At 34.5% G+C, this 26,794-nt stretch overlaps 1 protein-coding gene across 5 annotated transcripts in view; it reads left to right on the top strand.

The window, feature by feature from the left end:
- Positions 1-26,794, top strand: part of RNF144B (ring finger protein 144B) — a 204,021-nt gene that overhangs the window by 157,138 nt on the left and 20,089 nt on the right. For all 5 annotated transcript variants that reach the window (XM_031946795.1, XM_031946793.1, XM_031946792.1 and 2 more), the window contains one exon: positions 12,746-12,806. In XM_031946795.1, coding sequence (XP_031802655.1) covers positions 12,746-12,806 — 61 coding nt within the window. The remainder of the gene's footprint in view (positions 1-12,745; positions 12,807-26,794) is intronic.

The following is a 26,794-nucleotide window of genomic DNA, read 5'->3' as shown; positions in this document are numbered from 1 at the left end:
ATTTCAGAGAGGCCCAGAGAGACCTATACAAACTGATGCTGAGTGAAATGAGCAGACCCAAGAGATGATTATATACTTCAGCAACAATACTATATGATTATCATTTCTGATGGACATGGCTCTCTTCAACATTGAGATGAACCAAATCAGTTCCAATTGTTCAGTAATGAAGAGAATCAACTACACCCAGTGAAAGAACTATGAGAAATGAGTATGGATCACAACATAGTATTTCTACTCCTTCTGTTATTGTCCACTTGCATTTTTGTTTTCCTTCTCAGGTTATTTTTACCTTATCTCTAAATCCAATTTTTCTTGTGCTGCAAGATAACTGTATAAATATGTATACATATATTGCATTTAACATATATTTTAACATATTTAACATGTATTGGTCTCTACCTGCCATCTAGGGGAGGGAGTGGGGGGAAGGAGGGAAAAGTTGGAACAGAAGATTTTGCAAGGGTCAATGCTATAAAAGTACCCATGCATATGTCTTGTAAATAAAAAGCTATAATAAAAAAAAAAAAGGAAAAAAAAATCTTCTTTCTTTCCACATAGCTCGCCTACATGTAGCAAAACATGAAAAACACATTTGAAATCAGTATAGATCTTTGAGAAGTAAGCAAGGGATCTAAGATAGGGTTCCAGAGACACCTAGGACCTAGCCCCACCTTCCATCAATATACAGTGTAAAAGCTCAAGGCAGCTTAGTTTAATTTCAGGGTCCTAAAACCTTGGCCTGATCAGGGCTTGATAAGATTGTCCGCTTCCTCTTCCAGTGAGCAAAAGGGAAAGTGGGAGTGTCCCCAAATATTTAGGCAAAGTGGACCTTTAGACAAAGAAACTCTAGCCCCAGGAAGCAAAGGAGTTAAAGATTTTAAAGCAGCAACCAGAGAATCTTCCAGACTTAAGCTGCAAATCAGCATATCATCTATATACTTGTATTATGCTTCATATCTTCCCCTGACCACTTGTTCTGATTACAGAAATTTTCTACAAGAGGAAAAATCAGGGACATGATTTAAATAATATCAAAACTGGTCCTTCAGGTCTTGACCTGAGAGCACATACAGGTAACTGTCCTAGTTTTTTTTAGCAATTCCATCTTAAGCCAAACTCGGGAATAATCAGGTAGGTTCTCATTCAAAAGAACACCACTGGGAAATTGAGTAGAAGGATCCTACCTTAAGCAGAATCCAAGATCATCCTCCGTTCCTAGATACTAACTTCCATCTGTAACAATTTCTTCTGAGTAGCTTGTGGAATATTGCTTTCAGATGGTGGATCACTGGCTTGATGATCAGACAGTTACACCTGAATTTAAAACTCCAAATAAATATCAGTTGCAGTCCCAAGAGATTTTACCTCCAATAATAATTCTCATTAATCAAACCTTCAGATGAATCTAGCTCTCAAGGATCACAGTAAGAGATTCATCCTAGAAAGTTCACAACTTATTTTTCATATCTAAGTAGATGTTTAAGTTCATTTTGCTTTTAAAATGACCAATACATAGACAAATTCTAAATTGCATATTGTCCATAACAAAAGCATGTACAAAGGGGCAAAGGCAAAAACTATTATTCTAAGTCCCTTTAAATAATGGGTGCAATTTTAAGGTGATTCAATACAATCAAAAATTAAAACTCATATAAAATATAGAATATCCTAATTTCACATAAAACAACCTTATCAGAATTAACATTAATTAACATTAAAAATGTTAAATCAACTTCCTCCAATTGAGGAGTCCCTATAAACTTTTTGGAAATAGCCCTATCATCTTATCAAATCAAGTTAAAATTTGACTTTAGATACTTCAAAAAAAAAAACTATAGATCACATTTGCTATTATATTCCTTAAACAAGGAGACCATTATACACTTAGATAAACATGAAACAATTTGCTGAAGACAGATGGATACCTTAATAGAAATAAATCATTTTCAGAAAACTTGCAGTTTCAACAAATCTCTTAGAGCCAACTGTAGACTTGAAAAATAAAAGTGAAACATTCAGTTATTAACACCATCTAAATGTAGGCTGTTCCTTTAAACAATATAAGCAATTAACCAGCAAGGGCAAGGGGAGCTCCAAAGAGTTGCAGTTTGTTAAAAAGCAGCCAAACCCAGTGGGAGAGGGGGAGTCAAATTGTCACCTGATAGTCTAATCTGAAAAACTTCTTTTACCCTTTTCCCACTCCATGTGGTATTTCTCCCAAGTGTACCATGATTCCCGACCACACTTCTCATAGCTAACTCTGCCAAGGCCCCCAAGATCCAGCTTGCCAGCCAAAGACATGCCCTAACCTCATAGGTGCCTCCTTTCCCCTGGCAAATGGCAAGTTCCAGTAGGAGCTTGCTCCTTTCTGTCCAACTTAACTCCTCCTCTTTTCCAACATGCTATGCTTCTCTCTCTCTCTTTCTCTATTCAAACTATTAATTGCTTTTGCAAATCATTTTTTCTTGTCCCTTGTCTTTAAATCACTTATTTTAAACTTTAAATTTTAAGATTCACAATTAAATAACTTTGGACCAAATTTAATAAAACTTGTATGTATATCCAGCAAAGCTGACAAAATTTTAAGGCATAACTCATAATTTTACAAATTACTCAATATATACTTTAGAAAGCAACATACCATCTAATTAGGGAGATACAAACATGACCTTCCCTAAGGTAAGCTACCAGAACTTTATTTTAATAACCTATATTTTAACTTAAATCAAATAAAATAGAGCTTTAAATTTCCAGTAATAAAAAACTGCTTTTACTATTGAATCTCAAATAACAAATTTACTGAACTGATTGAGATAGTTTCTTTCTTTCCCTTTGGCCCCACTTCCTGCTGCAATCAGGGAGTGGGGAAGGGGAAGATAGACTCTATGCACTATACTCCTCCAGGAGGCCCCAATTTCCAAATTACTTTACACATACACATAATTCATTTATCTTAACACTGATATAACATTTACTTTGGAATCTTGAAATGATCAATTGCCAAATTCCCCAATCATTACTCTCAACAGACTTTATCTTTTTAACAAATTTTAGCTCACAGAACAAACATGACAAAGACATTCTGCATAAAGACACAAACACAGATAAAAATTACATGGAAGAGAATCATCCCTTCCACACACACACACAATAGATATATTTCATCAAGTGCACTTTTTTTCTTTTCTTTTCCTTTTCTTCTTCTTTTTTTTTTTTTTTTCTTTTTTTTCTCTGAAGATTTGAGTTAGACTGCTCCCTCTCTTTGGTGATCCCAGGGTCCCCTCCTCAGAGGGCAATCTCTTCCACTTGATCATCAGAGCATCCAATCTCACAGCTTGACCTCCTATAATACACAGAGTCGACCCCTTGGTAATTCATACCATCAAGCTTGAAAATAGTTACTGAGCTTCCAAAGCCAACTGCAAATTGCTACTGTCCTATGTTGTTAACATGACTTCCTTTTTGGCTCACCCCTTCCCTAGGCTCATGGGGCCTAAAGATAGCCCAAGGACACATTCATAGACAGTGCCCCCATGTATTTCTGGGCTCACTCTTGCCCAGGCTTCTTCATCTTCAGAGGCTTGTGTGCTTCTATTTGTATCTGAGTGTCTCTCCTGGGCCCTCAAGGACGGTCAGAGAAAACCCAAACTAGCGCCTGCCTTGAATCAGGATCCCAGTCATCTCTCTGGGAAGCCACAGATCCTGGACAGATCCCATAAACTGTGTGGGCCAGGTTCTAGACCTTTCCCAAATTAACTAATCAGAGACATCTTTAGGTACAAAGAGAAAGCATTTATTTAGTCCCTTCAGGGAGAAGCCCAAACACTCCTAGGAGGCATACCAGCTCCCACCATGTGCTTGTGGAACTTGACAAGCTTCAGGCTTGTCAGGATTTAAATAATAAAAGACCCAAGTCTTTTCACTGGGTAGACTAAAAGGAAGTAACCTTCATTCACCAGTGGTCATCATTGTTGTCTACTTCCTGTGGGTCATGTCACTTTCTTTAACTTCTGTCAATGACTTGGGGTCTGAGTTTTAGAGACCTAGGCCCAAAGATCATGTGACTTCCTGCAACCTGAGCCCCAAGACCTTATCTTTTGACTCTGGGAATAGGGATCATGTGACTTAGGCAAGTAAAGTTTCATAGGAAGAGAAGGTGGAGGTGAAAATGATACGTAGAATTGGTTTGGGGTTACTAATACCTCAATACTTTCCTTCATTTGGAGGAGAGTGATTGGAGTTAGGAAGTTCTCTTACTAGAACACAACTTAATAAACTATACTATAAAGCAAAGGTTTTTAAACTATGGTCTCAAATGGGACCATGTAACTGAATGTGGAGATTGTGAAACATATGGCAGGAGTAAAAGGTTTCTGAATGCAATGACCGAAAATTAATTCAAAATCAAAAGTGTAATGAATCTGAGGTATTTCTGGCTGTGCTTGTCAGTGTTGAATCACACTATTTCACTGCAGCCTTGGTTCTGAATACACAACCTACTCACTTTGCACTGCACATGCACAAACACTTCCAGAAATACCTCAGTCCAGATTTGAGATGGGGTCATGTAAACATTTCTCAGAAAAGGGGTTGTTAGTGGGAAATATTCAAGAAACTCTGGTACAAAGATAATGTTAGAACATTATATCTTCTAGTTTTCTTGCTATCTTTTTGTTTTCACATCATATTCATTTATAAAATACATTCTTCCCCATTGGAATAAAGATTAAAAATGCAAAAAGAGACTTTAGTAAAACCAACCCATATATCAAACACTCTGGCAAAATTTCATACTCATAGTTCTCCACTTCTGCAATGAAGTCAGGATGGTATTTTTTTTTCCCACTCTGGGGCCAAATTTGGTCATTACAATTGCATGTATTGTTCAATTTTCATATATTCTTTTTGTTCATGTCTCTTTTGCCCAATGTCCCTTACTTCATTTAGTATCAGTTCCTATGTGTTAATGTGTTGGAATCTTTACAAACTGTCAAGACATTGGAGTTAATCTTAGAAAGAATTATTTTGGTCCAGAACTTGAAACAAGATACTAAGTGGAACTGATTGAACAATGCTTGTGTTCACACCTTTAGAGAGCTCATAAGTATCTAAGTACTCAATGGAGTTCATACGTGTAGGGCTTAGTCCGAATTCACACTCCCTTGAAGTTCTTAGGGCCAGAGAGCACTCTGGGAGATAACCCAGAATCCCTCTCCCTCCAGAAGGTGCAGTTAACCTTTGGGAGATCACATAAATATAGGGAGCTTTTGAAGCTTGAAGTGACTTCTTCTGGTGGAACAGACTGGAGATTGAGAAGCCACGAGTTGGAGATGACTGGAGGCTGAAGAAAGCAGAGGCAGAAGCCAAGGACAAAGCTGCAAGATCTCTTGGAGCCAGGCAGAGAGATAGGCCTCAACTAACCGGGCTAAATTTGGAAGGACAAATAAACGTTTGCATTTTTACCAGCTGGCTGCGATATTGGAGTAATTATTTATTTATTATTTATTTCAACTGAGACTAAGGCTGCTTCCCAGGAAAACCTCCACATTAATGTGTTACTCAGAATTCATATTTACTGGTTCCCAGAAAATGGGAATATTCTGTTGCATCTCTTATGTACTATGATTTACATAGCCATTTCCTAGTTGATGGACCCCTACAGTATTTTAGTTCCATCTTTTTACTACCACAACAAGAGTTATTATGGATATTGTATCATAGATGAGAACTTTCTGCCTTTGTTTTTGATTTCCTTGTTGTAGTTTAATCATTTCAGTTTTGTCCTTCTCTTCATGACCCCAGTTTGGGTTTTTCTGCCAAAATGTTGAAGTGGTTTGCCTTTTCCTTCTCCAGCACACACATGAGGAAACTGAGGAAAAGAGTGTTAAGGCACACACATGAGGAAACTGAGGAAAAGAGTGTTAAGGCACACACATGAGGAAACTGAGGAAAAGAGTGTTAAGTGACTTCCTCAGGAGTACCTAGTAAGTATTTTGAAGCCAAATTTGAACTCAGAAAGATGAGTCTCCTTCACTCCAAGCTTGGTACTCTATACATTATGCCATCTAGCTGCCCTTGACCTCAATAGTTTATATGGATAGCAGTGCTGGGTTGAAGGGTATGTCAATTTATCATTGTTTGTTAAGCATAATTTCAGACCTCTTTAAAGAACATATTCATAAATATAGTCTTCTTGCTGCCCTCTCTCACTCCCCCCAGCATAGAGTATTTAAAATATTTGTTAACTATTTTTAAATGACTCTTGGTTTTACATATTAATCTTAATTCTCTTTATATCTTGACTCTTAGACTGATATCACAATGTCATTAAAAAGAATAACTTTTCTTTCCCCTTTCATTGCCAATACCATTGCTTATAGCTCTCTGACCTGAAGATAAGAAGGAACCCAAATAAGCAGTATAGCCAATAGCTACATGACATTACAGATTCAGTCACTACTAATATGTTTTTCCATAATGACTTTATCCATTTTCATTCTATTTCTGCTAATAATTATTTGTTCCTACTTTTGTGGCATGAAGACACATTGAATTCTCTGTAGTTTGGCAGTGCCATTCTCTCCTTAGCATTTCCTCCTTTCTGATCTTCCCTGGCAACATTATTCTCCTTGTCTTTCATGAATGGCATGTACTCTTCTTGTGAAATAAAAAATAATAAGTGACATTGAAATTATCCTTAGGAGTCTTCTTGTATTTTTTGAGATGCTGTATTGGAAATGAATAAATAGAAATTATTAGGACAAAGCTCCATTGATATTATTTAACAGAATGTTTTTCAGGCTTTAGCTCATTTATTCCTTAGGGTCAATGAGACCCAGGTAATATGATTCCTCTTCCATATGATGGAAAGGTTCAAGTGTCAAATCACTGCCTTATTCTTCACAGTGATTCAGGTCATCCTTTTCTCCTCTGTTCTATTTTTTCCTTTTTTTTCCCCTGAAGCTCTTGGTAAATCCATTAGGCTACATGACTTCCTGGCTAAGTTGAATAAGTAATAAAGGAAAGTCAACAAAACAGGTCTTGGGAAATGTTCTGTTGAATTGAACAACCATTCATTGTTCATTCAGTCATTTTTCAGTCATGTCTGACTCTTCATGACCTCATTTGATGTTTTCTTGGCAGAAATACTACTTTGCCATTTCTTTCTCCAGATCATATTACAGGTGAGGAAACTGAGGCATATAGGGTTAAGTGATTTGTTCAGGGAAACACTGCTATGAAGATCTGAGGCCGAGTTTGAACTCAGGGAGATGAGTTCCTGATTCTAAGCCAAGAATTCCTTTTACTATGCCACCTAACTGTTTCATAAAGCATTCCTTAGGCACTTACTACATACCATGCATGGATAACCTCTGCAGTATTCTGTGTCTGGGAACTGTTCCTACCTAGTTATAATAATCATTTGGATCATCTACTCCCTAAGGTATTTCATTTGTTACCAGACCACAGGCTGTGGAATTATAGATTTAGAGATGAAGATAATCTTAGAAACCATTGTTTTACAGACAAAGATATGGAGACCTATAGAGAGTTTTTTAAACATTGATTTTTAAAAAATACACATTTCTTTATAAATCATATAGGCAAAGTTTTTTTTTACAATGACTTTTTAAAAAATATATGGCCTAAAGAGATTTTTAAGTGACTTGCACAGGGCCACATAGCTAGTAAGGGTTTGAAATCAAGTCTTTCTGAATCTAAGTCCCATGCTCTATATATTATGCCATGTATACTGCATATGAGATTTTACTCAGCTGGACTCTGTTGTCCTCTACCTTCTTTTAGATAAATAGCTTTTAAAAATGTTTTCCTTTATTTTTAATTTATAGAATAAAACTAATTTTTATAACATAGTATAATTTTAAAAAAAGATTGCAAAGAAAAATGCAAATCTATACAACTTATAATCCCTTTACAATATATAAAATTATCATGTAAACTTTTTTTCTTGTTTTCTCCCTCCTCTCCCCCCTGCCCTAGAGATGACTACCATTAGACACAAAAATGTATAGATATATAAAATCATTTTATACATACTTCTGTTTATCAGTTCTTTCTCTTGCATATTATTATCAAACATTTGGGAGGATCTGCCATGTGGGGACAATACTTTTAGAGTTACGGGGAATTTTAAAGAGGTAGATTTTTAAAAAAAATTCTTCCACTAAATTTTGTATTTTAGTTTGGAGAGAAATATGAAAAATATAAACCTTAATCTGAATCTTCTCTGGAATGTCTGTGTTATAGTGAATCTTAAGAAAAACCACTGTTATTTGTAGAATTCAACAACTACAGTATATAAAAATGTGCATGTATGTGTGTACATACACATAAACACAATTACATATACATATATACATGAATGTCTACCTATCATATCTATCTATCTACAGAGTATTTCACAATTGAATAAAGTTACTTAGAAGAAAAAGCCTTAATTCCCAAACTGTTCCTACTTTAGTTTCTTTTCGTTGGGAATGGAAAATATTCCAAATTGCTTAAGTTTTTTGGTTCTTTATATGGTGTAATTTTTGTCTCCTTATATAGATTCCATCATGTGTCATTATCTAATTACTTCTTTTCCTTTCCCCAACTCCTTTACTATACGTCTTTGTGTCATCATTTAGCTATAGTAAAGTGCAACAATCTATAGATATAATTTTTTTTTTTAAATGGAAACTTTAAAACTTATTAACTAATAAAAATGTAACTGTATGGACATTCTCATATCTTGGAGTTTGGTTATAAAATCCTCTCTCAAACTATACACCTTTTAAGCATCATTGATACACTTAAATCTTGACATCAATGGAATCTTATTTTTCAAGACATATTTAAAACTATTAAGCTATTCTAGTGAGTTATTTTTGAAAGGTAATTGCACAATTGACATCAGCAATTTCAAAAAGCATTTGGCTACATAAGAATAATTGTTACAAGCAAAACTCTGACTCACGTCCTTATCTGGGTGGGAAAAGACAACTTTACCACAAGAAGGCAAATTGGAATTTCGTTTTTTACTAATAGAACATATGATTTTATGTGATAGCCAAAACTTCAGGCTCTCTATGAAGGAAGGGGTCTAGAGAGCTAGTTTCATTTGAATTGGGTAGTACATTTCTTATTATCTTTTAAAATATTTTTTTAAAAAAAATTTAATTTTTAATTTTTTATAAATTTATTTTTCAATACACATTGCTTTAGAGAAGAAAAGTCAGAGCAAAAGGGAAAAACAATGGAAGAGATTAAAAAACAGAAAAAAGAAGTGACCATAGCATGTGTTGATTTACATTCAGTATCCTTAGTTCATTTTCTGAGTGCAGATGGCATTTTCTGTCCAAAATCTATTGGAATTGCTTTGTTTCACTAAATTACTGAGAAGAACCAAGTCTTTCACAGTTGATTATTTCACATTCTTGCTCTTACTGTGTACGATTTATTCCTGGTTCTGCTCAGCATCAGTTCATGTAAATCTTTTCAGGCCTTTCTAAAATCATTTTTTATAGAGGAGTAATACTCCCTTATCTTGATATACCATTCCCTAATTGATGGGCATCTACTCATTTTCCAATTAAAGAGGGGCTGGAAACATTTTTGCACATGTGGGTCCTTTTCCCTTCTTTATGATTTCTTTGGGATAGAGTTCCAGTAATGATATTATTAGGTTGAACTGTATGTATTGTTTTATAGCCCTTTCGCATAGTTCCAAATTACTCTCTAGAATGACCAGATCTTTTTTTTTTTTTTTAATAGCCTTTTATTTACAGGATATATGCATGGGTAACTTTACAGCATTAACAATTGCCAAACCTCTTGTTCCAATTTTTCACCTCTTACCCCCCACCTCCTCCCCCAGATGGCAGGATGACCAGTAGATGTTAAGTACATTAAAATATAAATTAGATACACAATAAGTATACATGACCAAAACGTTATTTTGCTGTACAAAAAGAATCAGACTCTGAAATATTGTACAATTAGCTTGTAAAGGAGATAAAAAATGCAGGTGGGCATAAATATAGGGATTGGGAATTCAATGTAATGGTTTTTAGTCATCTCCCAGAGTTCTTTCTCTGATGACCAGATCTTTTCACAAGTATCAATGCATTTAGTGTCCCAGTTTTTCCACATCCCTTCCAACATTTATCATTATCTTTTTCTGTCATCTTTGCCAACCTGAGCGATATTAGATGGTACTTCAGAATTGTTTTAATTTGCATTTTTCTATTCAGTAGTGATTTAGGCATTTTTTCATATAACTATAGATAGCTTTAATTTCATCATCTGGAAATTGCCTGTTCATATCCTTTGATCATTTATCAATTGTGGAATGACTTGTAGCCTTATAAATTTGACACAGTTCTTTATATATTTTAGAAATGAGACCTTTATCAGAAACACTGGCTATAAAGATTTTTTCTGTTGGTTTTGTTTGCAAACCCTTTTTAATTAAATATAATCAAAATTGTCCATTTTGCCTTTCATAATGTTCTCTAGTTCTTTGGTCATAAATTCTTCCCTTCTCCAAAGATCTGATAGGTAAATTATCCCTTTTTTTCCTAATTTATTTATGATAATCATCTTTTATGCCCAAATCAGGTACCTATTTTTATCTTATTTTGGCATGGGGTGTGAGATGTAGGTCTATGCTGAGTTTCTGGGATATTATTTTCCAGTTTTCTCAGCAATTTTTGTCAAATAGTGAGTTCTTTCAGAAACTGGAGTTTGGAGGGTTTATCAAATACTAGATAACTATAGGTCTTGATTTTTGTGTCTTGTGTATCTAAGCTATTCCAGTGATCCATCACTCTATTTCTTAGCCAGATGGTTTTGAAGTCTGCTGCTTTATAATATAATTTTACCTTTGGTACTGCTAAGTTACCATCCTTTGTATTTTTTTTTTTTCATTACTTACCTTGATATTCTTGACCTTTTGTTCTTCCAGATACATTTTGTTATTTATTTTTTCTAATTCTATAAAATAGGTGTTTTTTTTTTTTCCCTTGGCAGTTTGATGGTACAATACTGAACAAGTAGATCAATTTAGGCAGAATTGTTTTTATTTTTTTAGTTTGGCCTACTCATGAACAATTGCTATTTTTCCATTTGTTTAGATCTGACTTTATTTGTGTGAGAAGTGTTTTGTAATTGTGCTCATATAGTTCTTGGGTTTGTCTTGGCAGGTAGACCCCCAAGTATTTTATTTTGTCTACAGTAATTTTAAATGGAATTTCTCATTCTATCTCTTGCTGTTGGGCTTGTCTATAATATATAGAAATTCTGATGATTTGCATGGGTTTATTTTATATCTTGTAACTTTGCTAAAGCTGTTAATTGCTTCTAGTAGGTTTTTGGATGCTTTTCTAGAATTCTCTAATTATATCATCATATCATCTGGAAAGACTGATAGTTTTATTTCCTAATTGCTTTAAAATTATTATCGTTTAAAAATATTATGAATGTGATAAACATTAACAAATATAAAAATTTGCATATATAAAGGACAGACAAAATAGACTGTAGAGGAAACTCTTCATTTCTGTTACAAAGAATTTGCCTTTTTTCTTCTGAAGGTTTTCCAAAAATGCTTCAACACTCATTTTTTTTTTTAAATGATATAACTATCCTTAGCTTCTTGGCTAGGGGTTGCAGTGCAGAGCACTGGGTCTAGAATCAGGAAGACCTGAGTTCAAATTCAGCCATAGACACTTACTAGCTGTGTGGCTTTGGACAAGTCACTTAAGCTTGTTTATCTCAGTTTTTTCATCTATAAAATGGGCTAGAGAAGGAAATGTCAAACCACTCCAGTATCTTTGCCAAAGAAAACCTTAAATGGGACCACAAAGAGTTATACACGATTGAAAAGACTGACTGACAATTGTTCGCTCTGTCCCTCATTCACTTCCAAATTTAGAGACAAAACCAAACCAAAAAACTTTTCTTATAACAAAAAAGCATAAAAAATGTTGTCCAGAAATGTTTTGCACCTGTTATCTATAGCTGCTCTGTAAAGAGATAAAGATAGCCCACATCATGATTGATTATAGAATTGATCAGAATTCTTCAGTAGAAGAGTTTTCCCACTATCTCCAATCTAATTGGCATTAGTTGCTTTGTATTCTAGAAAGTGAAATTCATGATCTTTTCAAAACAAGATGTCTTGCTCCAGAAGAGTATGTGCTTGGCAGTGTAATAGACAGAACATGGGGTGGAGATCACTAATTTCCCAAGTGAACCTCTTTCTGTGTCTGGGTTTTCTTATATGTGAAATAAGAAGGTTGGACTAGGTGATTTCTTAATGCTTTCTCCTTGGTGCCCTCTCTCAGAGGATGCTTTGTTTGTCCACAATTCTTCATGATCCTTTTTGGGGTTATGTTGGCAAAGATATTAGATTAGGTTGCCATTTCCTTCTCCAGCTCATTTTACAGATGAGAAAACTGAGGCAAATAGGATTAAATGATTTCTTTAGGGTCACACAGCTAGTAAGTATCTGAGGCAACATTTGGATTCACGTCTTCCAGACTCCAGACCTAGCCCTCTATCCATTGTGCTGCCTAGCCACAGGGCTGACTTATATGGGAGTACTAGAAAAGCAATAAGAAGTGTTAAGGTTTTGCTTTTGGATGGTACAAAAAACTAAACCAGGAAAGAACTCTAGAGGTAGTAACAAACACAGCCCCAAATAGTTCTGGGATTCTCACCTTTCTTTTTTTGGTTTCAGATTGCCTGCTTGGTATCAGTGGATCAATTTCAGCTTTACCAACGGTTGAAGTTCGAAAGAGGTAGGACCCTGTCTAGCCCAGTTACTCTCTTTAAAACTAACATAAATTCCAAACCACATTAATTTACATAGGAGCTCGGATTAGCTGTGTACTTTCAACAAAAGTTGCCTGAAAGGCAAAAGCTCTTACTCCAGTATAAATGTTTTAAACTCTCATCTTCATCCAAAAAGAATAGCCAGACCTAGAGCAAATAAATCTTTTCTTGCTTTGGCAGTGATTTTATTTCTTTTACTTGTTCTCATTATTAGATTGTGAATTGTGGGAAAGCAGGGGACTGTCTTTTTCTTTTCTGTAATAGTTTGCGGCATACAGTGAGAACTTAATAAATGTTTATTGACTTATTGACTTTATATTATCCATGGAAGGACTTCTGCAGTGGTTTACAATATAAACACTAACATAAAGGAAGATGACACTTCTTTTCTCAACTGATTTTACTACTTGCTATCCTAATCTTTTCAGATGGATTCAAAATATCCACTTATTCATGTTTATTGATGTCATAAGGACTAAATTCATTTCAATGAACATTTAAGTATTTATTTCATATAAGTTACGGGTTTTTTTCAAGGATTAACAGAGGATAAGACAAAAGGTAAAATATATGTTTTCTCAGTAGTATTTTATTTTTCCAAATACATGCAAAGATAGTTTTCAACATTCATTTCTGTAAGATTTTATGTTCCAAATATTTTCTTCCTTCCTTCTCCCCTTCTCCATTCCCCAAGACAGCAGCAAGCTATTTGATATGTTAGACATATACAATCCCAAAAGGTAAAATGTGATTAAAAAATAGAGATCTAGCTAAAATATGGTTAAAACTTAATGAGGTAGATGGATTTTAGCTGGGTGTGAGGTATTAGAGGTTGGGAGGGGGGATGGTTCAGGGAAGATTTCACTGGCTTTAATTTAGGTCTTGAAGGATTCAAGGAGTTGTAGAGACTGCATACTCTATAATATGGGGAATACCCTGCACAAATTCATGGACATAAAGAAGTCATGACTGGATCAGGCATAATGCTGGCCTTGTGGCAATGTCTCAGGAAAGAAAACGGTCTCAGGGCTACATATCTAATCTTTATTGGAGTTTTTCCCTTTTTCTTTTTTTTAAATTAGCTTTTATTCTACTTGATTTCTTTCAGACTCTGGGCCAATGATGATTTGCATAGATATTCTAATTATAGTGTCCATGCACCAATGTGGAGATATATTCTTATTCCCCTTGGCATCTGATTGCTTGTATCCAACTACTGTAACAAAATGTAATTGTGGACTGAAGTCTGATACTGACATGAGAAAAATCCATCTTCTATCGCCTAATAGGCCCCGAGTCAATCCAGTGAACCCTTGATCAATTGGCATGATTAGGGAATATGTTGTCCTAAAGGGGATTGGCTTAGAATCATTCTTGGCTTAGTGGTTAGTGCAATAAATCCTCATTTGGGAGTCAGAACCAAAGAACCTGGATTTAAATAATGACTTTGATGCATACCTAACTTTGAACAAGTCTTGACCTTTCTGGGCCTTAATACTCCTATTTATTATGAAAGCTTTGTACTAGATTGTTAAAAGTTCCTTTTTTTAGCTCATGATAAGTCAATGTCATGATAAGTCAGTATCTATTAAGTACTTCATAGGGAAGGGAGGGGAACAAAGCATTTATTAAATGCCAACTTAGCCCAGTGTAAATGTTTTACAGATATCTCATTTGATTCTCACAACAACCTTATGAAATAGATATTTTATTCCCACTTTACAGTTGATGAAACCGATACAAATAGGCTTAATATCTTACCCAGAGTCCTACAGCTAGTAAGTACCCAAGCCTGGATTTGAACTCCGGTCTTCCCTAAGTATTGAAGGATCTAAGCAGGGGTCCTCAAACTACAGCCCGTGGGCCAGATGCAGCAGCTGAGGAAAGTTATCTCCCTCACCCAAGGCTATGAAGTTTCTTTATTTAAAGGCCCACAAAACAAAGTTTTTGTTTTTACTATAGTCTGGCCCTCCAACAGTCTGAGGGATAGTGAACTGGCCCCATATTTAAAAAGTTTGAGGACCCCTGAGAGATAATGGAGTCTGCAGTATGAGGAATAGTCAGCTCAAATTCTTGGACAGGCTGTGAATGACTTAGTTATTCTCATCAGCACAATGATCCAAGACAATTCTAAAGAACTCAGGATGAAAAATGCTATTAATCTTTAAAGAAAGAAATGGTGTAATCTGAATGCAGAACAAAGCATAGTTTTTCCTTTTCTTTCTTACTTTTTTTTTCTCTTCCTCCTTTCCTTCCTTCTTTCTTTCCTTCCTCCCTCCCTCCCTCCCTTCCTCTCTCTCTTTCTTTTTTCTTTCTTTCTTAATGTGAAATATTTCATGTGAATAATTAATAATTATTGTGAATAATTAATTAATTGATTGATGTGAAATAATGTGAAAATATATTTTACATGATGGTACATATATAATTTATATCAGATTGTTTACCCTCTCAGTGAGAGGGAAAGGAAAAGAAGCAAAGCTAGGGAAGAATTTGGAACTCATAACTTTAAATAAAAAAGCCCAACTGTTAAAAATTGTTTATACATATAATTGGAAGGGAAAATAAACTATTACCTTTTTTTTAAAAAAGAAAAAAAATTAAGGACATAGAAGATGGCAGCTGTGTATTGAGGGATTCATTTTGTTTTCATTTTTGTTTTTTTCAAATGTTTTTGACATGGTGGGCTAGTGAAATGACCAGATTAAATCTGTAAATTACTTGTTAGCTGAAAATTTTTTAAAAATCTAATAAAAGTAAATTATGTTAAAATGATGCTGAATACTTGTTCATAGAATGATGGGATTGGTAGAAACCTTAGCAATAATCTAGGACAATTCCTGCATTGTGTCTTGTATTCTTAACAACTAATCTGGCATATAGTACATTTAATAAATGCTTAGTGATTTATTGATTGGTTTTTCTTGGATCAGGAAATTGAGGCTCAGCAATATTGTATAATTTGTTTTTGCATTTAATGATATATCTTGCAATGGTTAAGGATCATAATTAGGATTTAAACTTAAAAAGAGATCCTGGAGATTTAAATTCTTCATTGTAAAGGCCAATGAGATAAATGATTTGTCTGAGGTTTCTCAAAGAATAAAGAATAGAACCAGGAAATGAATCCTGGTCTTCTGACTCCATATCTAATTTTCTTTACACAAGGAAGGGAACAGGTATTTATTAAATACCTACTATGTATGAGGCACAGTGCTAACTTTTATCTTTAAAATCCTGGTCTTCTGACTCCATATCTAATTTTCTTTACACAAAGAAGGAAACAAGCATTTATTAAATACCTACTATGTACTAGGCACAGTGTTAAGTTTTATCTTTACAATTTACACTTAAAAAAAATAATCATCTCATTTGATCTTCATAACAATTCTGGGAAGTAGGTGTTATTATTATCCTTGCTTTGTAGTTGAGGAAACTGAAAGAAATTAAGTGACTTGCCCAGAATTACAAAACTAGTTACTGTCTGAGGCTAAATTTGAACTCAGGTCTTCCTGACTCCAGACTTAGTGTTCTATCCACTGTGCTACCTAATACTCTCTAAATCAGTGCCTGATACTTAGTCAGTTTTCACTGTGTCATAGAAGACTAGCTACTGAGTGTTGTGTTAACTGGTACTCTCCTCACAATTTACCAGCTGGAGCTAAATTGATAAGTAAATGTGTTCTTCATCTGAGATATCAGATTCAGCTCAGGTGATCTTGGGGTTCATACCATGTTAAAGGTAGAAATACATCTATGAATAAAAACCTATTGTAACTAGACTTTTCTGGTACCTCTTGAGAGTAAATCCTTTTGGATATGATCTAAAGCAGACCTATGGAAGATTGAGTTCTAATTCCCTAAGTACCTCCCTTCAGAAGTGACCACTTTGCCTCTGTGGAAATAGAGCATGACTTTTTGTGATCAGGTTATTGAAATAAATGTTTAGAAAGATAGATTTCCATGGAGATGGGAGAGTATAGATCAGCTTATTTGTAGGAGAAAAACCTTTGAGTTGAGGGAAAGAATTATTTCTATAGAGAGCTATTGAAGAAAACATGTATGACACTTAAAAAAAAAAGCATTAAAAAAATTAGATAGAAAAAAATTAGCTAGACTTCATTTCTTATTCTACCATCAAAAAGTTCTGTATTGATTTTTTTTTTCTTCAAATCACTTAAATTTTCTGAGTCTTAGTTTTTTTATTTGAAAAAACACCAGAGGGTTTTACTGAAGCACAAGGATTCTTAACTAGTAAACTTAAAATATTTCAATAATTATATTTTAGTATAATTCATTTTCTTTGTAATCTTATATACTTTATGTCACAATTTGAAAACATAGTTTGAGAAGGGATCCATAAGCTTTATCAGACTGTCCAAACACTAATTTATTTCAAAGAACTGCATTGCAGTTTTAAAAGTGTAATTTTCCTCACAGGTGATGAGCCTCCTCACTGGCTTCCTGTGGAGTCTTAATGTTCTGATTTTTAACCTGTACAATGATTATGTGATTCTTAGAATTACTGAACTTCTAAGAGGCCATAGAATTCATGTCTAACCTCCTCATTCTGCAGATGTGGAAACTGAAATTTAGAGACTTGAGATTTCTCCAAAAGTCATATAGTTAGTTTAGTGGCCAAACTAAAACTAATCTAGAGTTCTTAGTCTTACTATATCTTGCCATTTTGTTTTATGTCTACTATCTTATCTAAGGCCTATATCACATGCCAACTTGTCTTCTTGTCATTTGTGTCCTGTCTTATCTCCCCTGTGAATCAGTAAACTCTTTGGAGTTAGGAACTATTCAGTTTCATCTTTGTATCACTATTACTTGACAGGATGTCTTATCTATAAATGCAATAAATTGAATTGCAGAGACTTTTTTTTTTCCCCTCTAAGATACCAGGAATAACCAAATCCTTGGAATGACTAAAAATTCAGCGGCTCATAAAAGTTAAAACAGCATGTTTTATTTACTCTGGCAATTGGAGCAGCATGTGTTTACAGGGTTCCTCATGATAATAATAAAATTTCATTTAGTGCCTTTTCTGGCATAGCCCCATGATGAGGGAGAAAAGTAATAAGATGGCTTTAATGTTTACTGAGCATATATAAAGGATGGTAACAAATAAGTGGCTTACATCTCCTGCTGATGTAGGAATGGGGAAATGGGGAAATGATGCTGCAATGTCAGTTTCTGAAAACTGAAGAGGAAAAAACAAGACTGGAATCAAGGAAATGGTCATTTTGGTTCTTAGAATGTATTTGTTTTCCAGGAATTAGCAGAAAACAGAAATAGTCAGAAAAAAAACCACATGATTCTACATATTTTCTACTTCATGTATCTTAATCTCATGGACATGTAGGGAGAATCATCAGCATCACTTTATTTTCTTTTATGGTGATTTGTTACTTTAATAATCAATTGTGCTTTCCCTAAGTAAATCCAGTAAAAAGCCTGCTTTGATTCTTCCATACATCTTGTAAGCAAATGTCATAGTTATCACTTCCCTACTGGGTTCATATTATAGATTTAGTTAACTTGAAGATACACAGTTTGATTATATGTGCTGCCTCTTGGTTTTTCTCTCGCCTCTTCTGATTGTTGGATTTCTGGCAATCTATTGGCAGCCAGCTCTAAATGGTGCAGTAGAGTGCAGGCTGAAGAGTTAGGAAAAGTCACCTTCCTGAGTTCAAATCTAGCCTCAGATACTTGCTGTGTGACCCTGGGCAAATCACTTAACCCTGTTTGTTTTACTCTTCCTCATCTGTAAAATGAATTGGAGAAGGAAACAGCAAAGTATTCCAGTGTCTTAGCCAAGAAAACTTTAAATGGATTCTTAAAGAGTCAGACATGACTGAAACTTCTGAACAATAACAGCAATATTCTTTTGGTATTTCCTCTCAGAAAATAAGAAAAGGAAATAAAAGATTAAGTATAGTTCACCCTACCTTCTTGGTTTTTAGTTGATGAGAGGAGAAGGACAAGCTCCTCCTGTCAGGTTGTCCTATTCGTTGTATATTTTGATAATCCATACTAACCTGCACTCTTAACACAATAAAGGTACAATATAGCATACTTTTGTTATTCTCTTGCTTTGTGTAATATCAGAGTAATGAACCCAATATGTCTTACCTATTATATGCAATGACTGTATGACCTTGGATACTGTTACCTAACTTCTCAGTGCCAAAAGCAACTCTGTAAGACTAGAATGTTCTAAGTTTGGGACCTGGAAAAAACCTCTCACAGGCGACCTGGTCCAATTCCCTTCTTTTAGAGGTGAGTAAACTGAAACTTAGTCCGCATTTATAGTGGAAACTTTCTTTTGAGAAATTCTTTATACTAGTGAAATCACAGACCTTGTTTAAAAAACAAGCAAAAATGAATCCAGTATCATTTGTAAAGGTCTTCCTAAAGTGGTGCCCAAATTCTCCTGTTCATTTAAGCTTCTACTACATCTCAGTATAGAAAGGAAGAAGTTTAAGCAGAATATTCCATGTTCTAAAAAATAGAATATAGGTCAGTATGGAAGAGACTAGATAAGTATGAACCAGAAGAAGTTCAATACGTTATCCCAGTGTTTGATAATTCCAAGATCACAAGCTACTGGTGGAAGGACTCCCAATTCTGTAAGAACTGGGAGGAATATTGCAAAGTACCCTCTCAGTAAATAGGTTTAAACTTATACCATTACTACTGCAATGAGTTCCAAATTGAAAAGTAAATTAAATGTAAAAAGATCATATCACAAAAAGTTAAATAACCATAATTTTATAACCAAATGAGATACAGAAAAGATTGTAAAGGACAAAATATAAAGTTATGATGATATATAATTAAAAAGATTTTTAATGAACACAATTTGTAACAAGAATAAGTGTATGTATAGATAGTATTTGGGGGTGGAGAAAGGGGAGGTAAAGAGGAAGGGAGGGAGAGACAGAGGGATGGGGAATAGATAGATATAGGGAAATGACACAAATGAATAAGCCCCAAATCTATTCCCAATACATAAGTGATCCAAAGATATGAACATGTTTTCAAAAGAAGAAATGTAACTGATTATCAATGATATGAAAAAATAGTCAAATCAATTGTAATAATGTAATTGTAAATTAAAACAACTCTGATTTCTCATACTCTTCATATTAAAAAGAAAGAGAAAATGTAAAATAGTTGTTGCTGAGAATGTAGAAACACAGGCATACTAATATATTCTTGGTGGAGCCACGAATTGGTCCTACATTCTGGAAAACAATTTGGAATTATCCAAAAGATACTAAAACATTTATTAAGTTCTTTCAATGTGTATTTCTAAGACTGTATTGCTAGGTACTGTGGGAAACAATGATCACATAAAGTAGTTTCATAGGATGCTATAAGAAGAAGGCCTTAAACCTGAGCTCCTTATGTTTGCCAATCTTTTTCTTTAGCATGATTTACAGCTATAAATCATTCAAATTAGAGTGAGGCAAGGAATATTTTACCTTGATCGTTGCTCAGAGTGTGACCTAGGCAACCATAAAGGAAACAGGTTCTCTTTTCATTTGCAGGGAATAGGTCTAAGAATTGTAAAGGTGGCCCATGTCTGACTGTGAAAGCTGCTTTTGGCCATAAGGGGAAATCTTTTAAAATATATTTTATTTAAGGCCTGTTGCCTTTATAACATGGTCATTTCCCACTCCCTAAATTGAATCCTTCCTTGTGACAAAGAAAAAAAATAAGCTCAATTATTAATTAAGATAATTTAAGTTTTAAGAATTAAGCAAAAATATCTGATACTGAGAATGTTTCTAATTATGTTTACAGTATTCTGTCTTAGTATTCCACCTTCTCTGAGGCCTTCAGTTTTTTTTTTTTATTACTCAGATTTCAACTTTCTTTTAGTGATCTTTTTATTTATACTGTAGTAATCATGAATATTATTTCCTTTTATTTTTTGTTATTCAGTCATATCCAACTCTTCATGACCCACTTGTGGCAAAGATCCTAGGATGTTTTGTTATTTCTCTAGCTCATTTTACAGATGAGGAAACAGAGGCAAATAAGGCTAAGTGACTTACCCTAGGGTCACACAGCTACCAAGTATCTGAGGCTGGATTTGAATTCAGGAAGATGAATTTTCAACTCAGACCTAACCCTCTATCCACTTTGGTTCATCTAGCTGCCCTCCAGTTTGTCTAGTTCATTGTTCTAGATACCATATTCAGTTATCTCTTTTGGCAGCTACATAAGTCACTTGGTTTTTATTGAACTTGATGAACAAAGATCTTTCTTTCCATCTCTTGTAACTTGTTACTGAACCAATCTCTCCCCACCAGCACTTATGCAGTTGATTTGATTATTTTATATAGCACTTGGATCATGTGATAAGAATAAATAGAATCTTGTTAGTTTTAATATTTTTGGCCATCTAATTTAATAATACTTTTCCCATTCTACATAGTTTTACAAAATTTGCCAGCTGTGAGTTTCTGAGTTCATGCCATCAAGCTTTTTCAAAATCCTTGGGATGAAATTTGTCTTAAGTCTGGAAACTTGAATTTAATTAAAGTAGCTATGTGACTTCATATCATCATATTTGAGTCAAGAAGACTTAGTTAAAATAACTCAGTCTTAGATTGGTACTAATTATTTGACTTTGGGCAAATCATTTGAGCGCAGTGCCTCAGTTTTCATATATGTAATATGAAATTCATAACATCGCCTTTCTTGACATCATGAGAATAAAATGAGATCATATTTGTAAAGTGTTTTGCACATCTTTAAACTGTTATGTGAATTTTAGTAATTATATATTATTTTAAATTTTCTGTTAATTATATTTGTGCTATTTTTTCCAGATTAAAAATTATTTTTGTGATGGGCAAAAATCAATCAATCAACCAACAAACCTTTATTAAGTGTCTACTGTGTTCCTTGGAACTGTTCTAATTTGGAAGATGCAAAAAAGAGGCAATAGGCTCTTTGAGAGCTTTCAGTCTAAAAAAGAATAAAAATAATAGCTTTGCTTTCTTTCTGTTTTCTGTTATTATTAAAACATCTGTTCCAAGCAACTAAATGATTCTTTCTTTATCCTTCTTGCTCTGAACATCCATAAAATAATCCTTGTTATTGTCCATGGTCCCTTTGTAAGCCTCTACTCAGTGTGGGCTGGGCTTTGGCCTTCCTTAATTATATTCTTTATAAGAAGTGGTACTTTTCCATTATATGAGTACGTCCTTTTCAAATCTGAGCTCATTTGAGAACTCCTATGTTTTTCTGTTGTTATATGGGAGACCAAGTTGAACAAATTTGCTGTGGTATTTTTAACTTCTTCATTGGAAGCTCCAAAGCTTAACTTCTTCATTGGAAGCTCCAAAGCCATTTGATTTTGTGGATGTTGACTGCTAAGTAAATAGTGTTCGAGAGTAGACAGTTGCTGAAACATGTCACCCTATAGCCAATTTGTTCATGAAATTTTCTCTGAAATAAGCTCTAAGCCAGTGCCCAGAATACAGAAGTTCAGCTTAAACTGTTACTGGGCCTTCCTATTTTGGTAGGGCCTGCCAAAGCTTGTGTACCATTGGCATAGTGTTTAATAATTCATTGTACACTCCAAGTCACAGTGAGCCACTGGGCAAGTTTTTAAAGAACAACAATTAACCTCAAAAAAGTTTAAGCTGAGATAATTGAACCCTCCCTGTGTCTTCATTTACTCCTCTCCCAGCTATCAAAACTACAAGGATAAAGATCAATGACTCAGCAAGTATTTATCAGTTCTTACTATATACTCAGTGCTGTGCTAGACACAGGAGTAGAGTAGACAAAATTAGCTATGTTTGCAAGAAAACATTAGAAAATACAGTTAACTCTTCCACATCATGGGTGTGCCCCTGCAATCTGGAAAATCTTTCTAACTTTTTTGGCCTTCCTTTCAGAAGTCTAAATTATTAATTATTAAAAGATAAGAATATGTTAATCATATAATAACTATGCATACACTTTATGCATTTCTGGATTCCTAAATTTTTTCTGTGTTGTCTATTGACCTTGCATGTTTTCTGAGGTTTCTGCAAACTCCAAAAAAATTCTCAGTCAAATTTCTTAAGCCAACCCATAAAAACCTGGGATGAAGAAAGTCATAATGGGAAAGGGATAGCAGTAATAGAAGATATATAGTCAATTGGATTATAAATCCTTGAGGTTAGGGACTATTTCTTCTTTGCTTTAGCATTCCCAGTGCCAACACAAGGCCTTTGTATATGGTAGAGTCTTAATAAGTAGATAAAGTAGGGGCAGCTAGATGGAGAATAGATGGAGCACCAGCCCTGAAATCAGGAAGACCATCTGAGTTCAAATTTGGCTTTAGATACTTAACACTTCCTAGCTATGTGACCCTTGGCAAGTCACTTAATCCCAATTGCCTCAGGAAAAAAAAAAGGTACATGAAGTAGTCTCATTAACTGAGAGAGAGGCAAAGAGAGTATTGTTTGCTTAATACAGGGGACTCATAAGTATTTATCTCTAGTTTTTGCTTGAGGTCCAATCTTAACTGCTTATAAGACAAATTCATCTGAAGGTCTCACTGGAATACCACCTTATTCTTTCTATAATTGAACTTTTTATAACTTCATCCTAATATTAAAATTTTCCAAGGTCTTCTCCAATTACTTATTTTTATATCATTAATTTCCCAAATAAATTTGGAACCTTTAGAATTAACTTCTCCCTTAACGTTGCTTCTTCCCTATCCCTCATATCTAGTTGTGTACTAAGTTCAAGAAATGCTTTACACATCTCTCTTAGCGAGGGTCATTGTGAGGATAAAATGATTTGATATATTTATAAAGTTACGTTGCAAATCTTAAAGCACTGTATAAATACTATTGTAATTGTCATTAATATTAATAATATTAATTTTTATCAATGTCATTTTAATTTTTACCGTCTTTGGTTACATTTAGGCTGGATTCATTGTAATACCTTCTTGACTGTCCTTTTCACCTCCCATTTCTTTATACCTCCTGTCCCTCTGATATGTCACGACCAGATTAATCTTTTTACCATATCTCTTTCAGTATCACTTTCCTTCCTAAAAACTCATGGCTCACTGAATGAACTCTAAGTGACATAGTCCCAAACTAAAGAAAATTGATTGAATAGATAAATTCAGAATAGTTGTTAATGTTTCATTGCCAAAATATCAGCATCTCAGGTAGATATTCCTTTTTTATTTATTACTGCTGAATCATTTTTTCAGTTGTGTTTTAGAGTTTTCTTGGCAAAGGTAATGGAGTGATTTGTCATTTCTTTCTTCAACTCATTTAATAGATGAGGAAAAAACTGATGTGAACAATATTAAGTGATATGCCCATGATCACTTCCTAAGTAAATGTCTGAGGTCACATTTGAATTCAAGTCTTCCTGACTCTAGGCTCAGTGCTATATCTACTAAGTCACCTGGCTGCCTTTTTTTTTTTCTTTTAAGAATTCAGATAAAGGCATTGATAGCATGCTCATTGGTAAAATTGAAATGGGCAGGATAGATTGCAAAGAAAGTGGTAGAATCCAAAATATCTAACAAGATAAAATTCAAAAAGGATAAAAGGAGTTTATCTTAGAGGTAGATAGGGAGTTGTGTCTGTGGCCAAAATCACTGGCATAATCTTTGACTCCAAAGTGATTGCACTTTCCACACCTTCCTTTCAATCAACACAAGTCCCAATCAAATCAAACCAAACTATCCACTGTTTACCGAATACTATTAATTCCTATCTCTTTTGTGCCTTTTCTTATGTCATTATTTTTCCTCATAATATCATTCATTCCATTTCCCCTGCCCTGCCCCATTATTCTTAACTATCTTTCAAATCCCAGCACAAATGCCACTCCTTACAGGAAGTTTTTTCAGATTATCCTTAGCCAGAAGTGATCTATCCCTTGGATATATTCCATTGCATTCTCGAAACATTCCAAATATACTGTGCTTATTTTTACATGGCTTATCTCCTTTAGTAATTGTCATAGATCTTCCTAGTATTCAGGAGAATGAGGGAATCAAAGATGGATATGAAGTTATTAGCCTAAGATAATGATACTTCTACTCATTTGGAAAGGAAATCTAGGTTGAGTGTCATTTAACACCATAAAATCTGTTTTGGAGGCATTGAACTTGAGAGAGGTCAGGAGAATTATATTTGGAAACACTTGCCAGGACTTCTCCTTACAAGTGAGCCATCTTTTATGGGTTCATTTTGAATGTAGGCACTTTGAAAGCAGGGATTGTCTTGTTTTTCTGTTTTTGTTCTTAGATTTTACTTAGTCCAATACTTGACATGGAGTCAGTACTTTATAAATACTATTTATTTCCTATTCCAGTGCCTAGGGAACTGAAGTCTTCAAAAATGGGGTACTCTAAAGTACTAGAATTTGGGCAGTAAAGTCAGAAGATGACACTTTGAAACATAAGTGAATAATCCATTTTATACTTGAGGTTTAAATGGTCCAATAGATGATCTGTTTATGTGTTACTGGGGTACTTCTAAGCAGTCTCACTAAGTGAGTGATGAATAAGTAGCATCAGAGAGAATACTATAACAGTATATACATTATAATCTTGGAAATTGGAACATGTTAACAGTGAAGAGTTAGGTTTCCACCTATATCAAAACAGGATGAAGGGAGGGATGAAGTATTTTATTAATATGTATCCAATCACCACATAAATCAAGGAACTAGCTAAACAAAGTTCCTGACAAAGGGGTTGGGCTTAAGCCAGCCAGATTGGCTAGGGTCAAAGCACAAGCCTTTTGACCTATAGAATAGGTAACTAAAGAGGATTGTAAAGTGACCAATTGTAGCTCTGATTGTAATTTGATAATTGTATCTAACTGTAAATCTGACCAATACAAACTTGGGGGGGGGGCAGAGTAAGGAAGTGAATTTAGAGTGCAAAGTTTGCTTCTTACTCTATTCTTGCAAGAATTGAGCAAAAGATTCTTCATTCACTCTAAGAGTATTGGTTGCAACTCTGCTCCGGAACTAGCTTGCAACCTTGCTCCTGATTCTGTATTCGAAATATTCTTCTTGGGAGGACACTTGAATCTCACAAGAATCAAATAAAAGATTCTTTTTTTCACTCTAAAAGAACACTGGTTGCAACTGTACACTGGGACCAGCTTGCAACTGGGGAAACAGTGGGCAGTGGCAGCTCATCCTGGGATTACTCCCTGATCCTGCTAAGTTCCATGGAGTCTTTTGATAATATAATGATACATGAAAACACAAGTTTTTTGGGGGACATATATGGAGTTTAAAGAAAAAAAAAAAGAGTCAGCTCATAAACATATCAGTATAGCAGTATGGCACTGTCCAGAAGAGAGTGTGGATTACCTGATTAGCCAGTATTGATATTCAGATAATGTTTGGTAAATATATTCCTTGCCTATTGTGGAAATGGGTGGTATGGTGAAACAGAAACTTTGGAAAGATTATGTTCTGAATGTCATCCATCTCCCTTTGCTCTGTACCTGCTTACAAACAACTTTTGGGCAGTAATATTGTTTCCCAAGTAGACTTTCTCTTTCTGGGAAGTAAAAGCTGATGGAAATGATGTAGCCTAATTGGCAGTTATCTTTCATTTGGGTGGACCAGTTGGATTGTGTTTTATTGGATTATGGATCTTCCAGTGAGGAAACACCTATCAACACCTTCTTTTCAATTTATAGTTCCTAAGAATCATCTCAGGACACTGCAAATGTAAATTACTTCCTCAGGATCACATAGGCAGTGTGTAGTATTTTGATTTATTTTATTTTATTTTTTTTTGTGAGATTTTACAAGTTGTTTTTAGGCCAGATCTATGATAATGATACATGAAGGGAATTCCTAGTGAGGAAGTAACCTCTACTGATACAGATTTACATCTCCTATGCTATTCTTAGGTACATGGTGGGGGCCATAAGAA

Source organism: Sarcophilus harrisii, chromosome 1 (genome assembly GCF_902635505.1).
Source record: "Sarcophilus harrisii chromosome 1, mSarHar1.11, whole genome shotgun sequence".
NCBI classification, from domain to species: Eukaryota; Metazoa; Chordata; class Mammalia; order Dasyuromorphia; family Dasyuridae; genus Sarcophilus; species Sarcophilus harrisii.
This window is presented reverse-complemented; position numbering and strand designations above follow the sequence as displayed.